Here is a 6000-nt window from a genome sequence, read left to right as displayed (position 1 = left end):
TCATGTTTTTCATCCATATTAACGGACACAACATTAAAAGACCGATATATCCCCGTCATGTCTATTGATTCTTCTTCTTTTTTAAATTTAACCACACTATCCCCTATACAAAAAATTGAATCCAAACCGTTGATATTGTAAATTTTGACGAGTATTACACCTATGCCAAAATTTAAGTCAATCAAAAAATGAAAAGCTCATGGTAGAATCGATTTTGTTATGATATTAAAATTTCAAATTTGAATTTACTAAAAATTAGATTACTAGGTTATTGATGTCTGATCGAGATGATTTTTTACAGAGATACTCTATTTTTTATTTAATACATTATGAACGACTCAAATTACATTCTAGAGGCGTGTGAGATACACTTTCGTTAATATGGATGGAAAACATGATGGTAGGGGGTCCATCTGTATATTTTCAAAACCACAGGTAGGTTATGTGGTCAGTTTTAAACCATAAGGGGGGGTTATTCGCACATGGCGATAACCACATGGGGTGAAAGAGGACTTTGCCTTTGTTTCTAATCTGAATCGTCCAAAACACTTTTGGACGGCCGAAATTGGCCTCCGTAAACTTTATTTACGGGAGGCCCCGTTAAAAAGTTTTTCCCCATCAAAATATGTGTCACTATTAGATACCAAAGTGCGTGTTTGGATCATTGATTCATATGGCGATGGGGAAAAACAAGAAGGGGAAGAAGTCAAATTCGTTTATTTGGTTTCCATGACGACTTCCTCCACAAAACATATGATACAAATACAACCCGCGGTCTCGAAAAATAATACTCCGTGCCAAACATAACGGAATAAAACATACCGCCTCCGATGGGACTAATACGCATATCAACCAACATGATACTACGAGAAAATGGATTCTCGTTCACGCATCAATTCAACCGGAGTACATCTTCTCAACGAGCTTGAACGATTCTAAAACTTACTTAAAAAAGGAACCCGCTAAGATCACAACGTTAGTGGTAAGAACACACGAATTAATGCACCATATGTAGATCTAATCACTGGGAAAAAAATCAATACACTTGCCCTGCTCAGTAGTAGTCAAAAAATTGTTGTCATAGTTGATAAAGATCTCAAAAAAGCTCTACTGCATGATTCTGCAAAGCAAATAGATTCTATCCGTCGCATCTTTTTTGAAAACAAAAACAGAGAAATCAAACCAGATAGAAATTTTTGGTGAAACAAGGCTTGCAGTGTAACGAATCACCTTGGATTGTTTGGGAACCAATCTGGCAGCGCGGACGGCAGATATGGTCAAACAAATCCTCTTCTGGGCTTCATCTCCTTGTATAAATGAGACCAAAATCTTGCCATGCATGCTCAAAACAAATCAATCCAGGACTTCTCAATGTTACTGGAAACCTCTATCGATCTGATCACATTTCTCTGGAATGATTCAGTAGAACCAAACAAAAGAAAATATACAATGAAATCACTTTCCTTTTTTCTTTTCTTTTTTTCTTTTCTTTTTTCTTTTTATCTCTACAATGAAATCACTAGGAAGTTGGAAGTAGAAACAAGAAAGGAAAATGTGACAGCCCACTTGGCTATTTGTTAAGGTTAAAAAAGTGTATCTTTTTTTATCTAAAAAAAGAGCTTATTGAAATGTGTGAAAATGTATAAAAGTGTAAAAAAAATGTATTGAAGATGCAAAAAAAAAAAAAATTTGTTTTTTTCCCCTTCCATTACCCTTGTTTTATAGAAAAATAACAACCTTCTGAAATGTCAATAAAATAGTGAAATTAGACAATAGTCCGGAAATACCGCCACGTGGTACTCCGGACTACTTTACAATCATACATTCTTATTAGGAATACCACATGAGAATAATCCGGACTATTGAATAATTACTCATCCGTGAGAAAAAAGAAAAAGAATAATTACTCATAAAATGACCCAACTAGAATAACCAATTAGAGTCAGGCGCCTGTATTTCCCTATTTCTTCTGATTTCGCCTTGTGTCAAGCGCGCCATCCCTGGCTTCAAATTGTGAGAAACAAATATTCCACGAAAGAGAGGAGCTTTTGCCTGTTATTGCTCAATGCTTTTCAGAAGAGAAATGAAGGCGGCGTTGAGAGCTTACGGGGAAGTGCTTCGGCTGGTGAACCGACTACCCAAGGACACCAGGCCTTACTACGCCAAGTATGCCCGAGAGAACTTCGTCAATTACAGAGAGGTCGATCCCAACGACTCTGATTCCCTCCGCGAACTCTTGAATCGGACTTATACCCATTCCCTCTGGGTCCTCAACAAGGTAACTAACAACCCCTTCTCTTCTGTCTTTTCCTTTTTTTGCCCCTCTCCTTTTTTTATTTATTTATTGAATTGCTGGTTTGATCTGTTTTAACAGTTGGGTTTTTGTGTGTGTGAATGCAGTATTCGGTGGATGAAGAGGCTGCGGATAAGCTGAAGCAGATATGTTGCGGTTGATCGGTGTGTGTGGGCACCAAGTGTTTGATGTTATTCCTCAAAGAGACTGGTACTGAATTTCTGTTTTGGTTTATTTCTCTCGTTATGGTCTTTACAGCACGTAGTTTGCCTTTCTTTCTTTTGGGTATGTTTATTATACATCTGAAATGGTTCGCGAATAGCAATAATGTGGCAAGTCAGTTAATGTTCTTGGGGCGAATACCAAACCAACCCAACCCAAACTGAGCCTTGTGTCCCAATCATTCTTGGGGCTAACATATTTATTTTTCCTAAATCTGGTTTTCGTTCATTTTTCTGGTGTTGCAAGTGGGGAGTTCATTCATGTCATTAATATGCTTGATTACCTCCTAAAATCGTTCAGATTGAATATCATGCTTCTAGCTTCTATAACTACTCTTATTGGTGGTATCAGTTTACAAGTTACTTATCCAAATTATCGTATAGTGTGGAATGTCACATGTTTGAACACGTTCTCGTAGATTTATCTTGTTTAGTTTTTTTGTCCTTTAGGGTGGTGTTGGGGTAGTTCAATCTGTATGGATCTGATGTAGAAAGAACAATGTCATTATAGTGTCTATAGCTGCTGCTGATTTTCTTTCGATATTCGGAGATTGCCATGGGTTTGTTTGCAAGATGCCAAGCATGGGTGGCGTCTTTCTCCTTTACACCATTTGGGGCTACTGATGCTTCAGTAGGACTGATGCCTGTTTACAATTCACCGTTCTTATTAAAATCCATATTGAGGTGATTATTGTGCGGGGTATGAATGTGTCACTAGACAAATCCCGAGACGCCGCAACCGAGATACCACTAGAAACTCCCTCTCGCCCCCTTCGGCCAACCCTGCCGGGAAAGCACTTCAATGCCCAAGTCATGGAGAGGAAAAGAACTACCTATTTGAGTAGAGTACAAGTGAATCAGTCAAAATGTACCTCTTCCCTGAGAGTTCCATTTCCGTTTATAGACAATCCTCCTTGGTCTTCAAGGCACATGGAACACAATGACTCAATGAGAAGTAACTGCCCTGACACATGCCATACTGATGTCAGTAAGTGGGGTTGACTGGCCTGTTATGGGTTAATGTCCTTGTGGAATATCCTCAATGGTTCATGATTACTTAACCTGATAAGGCCAGATGCCTTTCCTTAATAAGTTACTACCTCGGAGAGGTTGGTCCGGTTGCTTGATACCAGTTCAGCCTTGTGTGTTGGCCATATGCCTCCGAGATCTTGAAGCTTGCCCGAGCTTCATACTTGGGCTTGCTGATCCACCGGACTGTTATGGGCTTGACCACTATTGGCATCATGTATTTTGACCCCCACAAGGGATGCTTTGAGACCTCTCCAACTTGTGCTTAATCTGAATGCGCCCCTTCATCTTTCGACATTTAAAAGATTTTATCTGGCTTTGATTTCTTGGCATCTGAATTGAAAACTTGGCTACTTGAATTCAGCCAAGTTGGCATTGTGCTTATAACCCACGTTTCCATGGAAACTCTACTATCAGATTGTCTCCTAGTAAATCTGTCGGGGATAAGTGCCCATGAAATGATCGTTTCAAAGAAATACTGAAATAGTAGCTTTGATTCTTTCATGGTTTATTTAGTCGAGTCATCAGAGAAAGTCTAAGAACACAGAAAGTGACATGTTGATGTTGGGTACATTGTTGTGTTCCTAAACTTTCTGAGGATAGTAATTCGGAAAATCTCCTTCAGTACGTCTACATGCCTGCTTGTCCACTATTCTTCTACATGGCCTTTTAATCTCCTTGTGGATTCCAGATTATGCACTGGGTAAAAATCAGATGAGGTGACAGAGTTAGAGAACACTTCATGGGATCAAAACACAATTGCATTGATGCTTTGTTCATCCATGATACCAAATGGACCCGTTTGTCTGGCGGGATTAATAGCGAAATGATATGCAATTTTATAGGAAATAGAATCTCATTGGATTAATAAAGGTGAGACTGATAATAGCACCCCCTGATATTGTATGCTTTACATTATGCAGGATTATTATATATCTTGTGTACTCATATAATAATATGGTCCACGATAATTTTAAGTTAATAGTAGTGGTCAATTTGTGATCAATGTATAATTGAATTCAATGCTCGTATCTGATTAAGTAAACTAATGTGTATGAAAATGAAAGTAGACCAAGTTAGACTATCTCCCTGATAAGTTTTTGAGGAAAATTTGTGGCTGTGGGATTTTTTTTATATGAGGTTGTCGCATAAAGGCTTCGGGAGGTTTTTGATTGAAGTCTTTGGTATCAAATCGAACTTTTGGCTGTGCAGTATTTATTCCCACATTGGTCAGTTTATCCAGAATTTGATCTCGGCTTTAATTGAATTCTTTGTTAGTGGACGGTGGAATTTTTTTTTTTTTTTTTGAATTATTCAGTTCTGTGAGCTGGATACGAAGTCATAATATTGTTGTCTTTTTTTTTTAAAAAAAAAAAATTTAATCATCTTATGACATTGTTGTGTGAGCCGGGTTCAAAAGGGCAAAGACGAGAACCCATTTCACGCATTGGTCAAGCCGAATCATTTGTTGTCCAAACCGAAGTAAGTAAAAAAGAGAATCCCGTTTCACAACAATATGCACAATATGTTAGGGCCTCGGTTCATTAAGAATTGGGAACTGTTAATTACCCTATGACAAATACTCCTAAACAACAGACTTGGCTCGTCGAGAAAAGTGAGACAGAAACAATAAGGAAAAAGTCGTTTTCGTTTTTTGTTTAAACGGAGCCCAAACGATGCATTGGGTTTTGGGGGGTGCGTCTATTCTGGGAACTACGCGGGAAGGGCATGCAATGGAACAAACAAAACAAATGTCGGGTTCTATTGACCGTCGTGTCCGTCAGTCAAACTTCATTACGCCTCCCCCAATGAACCCCCAAGATTTCCCACACGTGTCTCCTCGGTCTCCCTCCCTTCCACGTGGCACTTTTTTGTCCTCTACCTTTTTTTTTTTTTTTTTCCTTTTTAATAAACTTCGGTCTCCTCTTTCTCAGCTGTAAAGATAGTGGAATGAGGGCTCGTTTGTTAACCCTCTTCAGTCTTGAGATTGGACTAAATTTCAATGGCTTCCTAATCTCTTGTTTGGTAACTCAAAATTGCTCCGGACTATAAATCTCATGGGATTAGCAAGATCCCAAATTGAGAGTATTATCAATAACCCTTGGCTCTGTTTGATAGTAGGGATTGGATTATATGAGATTGTGGTCAATAGATTATTAGAGAGTGGATTATTAGTGAGGGGACTATTTGGGAATTGGGATTATAGTCCCTCATATCCCATGTTTGTTTGTGCATGGGATTCAACAACGGACAAGGTAAATCCCGTGTGTCTTGCGTTTGTTTTGAATACCGCTTGATAAGGATTAATGGCTCAATTGTCCATATTGCCCCTACTGCAATTTATAAATGAGTGATTCTATAGGAACCCAAAAAATTATCTCTAACTGCCACTACTCTTTACAACTGCCTCAATTAATTTGATCGCGGAAAAAAAAAATCCTGGATTTTCAATTTACT

The 6000-nt window shown here is 38.5% G+C and overlaps 1 protein-coding gene across 2 annotated transcripts; it reads left to right on the top strand.

The window, feature by feature from the left end:
- The first annotated feature begins 1856 nt into the window (after positions 1 to 1856).
- Positions 1857 to 4574, top strand: LOC131307680 (LYR motif-containing protein At3g19508). Of its 2 annotated transcripts, XM_058334313.1 has the most exons (3): positions 1857 to 2278; positions 2401 to 2503; positions 4235 to 4574. In XM_058334313.1, the coding sequence occupies exons 1-2, from the start codon at positions 2066 to 2068 to the stop codon at positions 2452 to 2454; spliced, it is 267 nt and encodes an 88-aa protein (XP_058190296.1). In that variant the 5' UTR covers positions 1857 to 2065; the 3' UTR covers positions 2455 to 2503; positions 4235 to 4574. The 2 variants fall into 2 exon arrangements, with proteins under 2 accessions (XP_058190296.1, XP_058190295.1); XM_058334312.1 differs by lacking the exon at positions 4235 to 4574 and having other exon boundaries at positions 2401 to 2728.
- Positions 4575 to 6000: the final 1426 nt, after the last annotated feature.

Source organism: Rhododendron vialii, chromosome 11a, assembly GCF_030253575.1.
Source record: "Rhododendron vialii isolate Sample 1 chromosome 11a, ASM3025357v1".
NCBI lineage: Eukaryota > Viridiplantae > Streptophyta > Magnoliopsida > Ericales > Ericaceae > Rhododendron > Rhododendron vialii.
The sequence above is the reverse complement of the archived record's forward strand: the minus strand, read 5'-3'. Positions and strand labels throughout refer to the sequence as shown.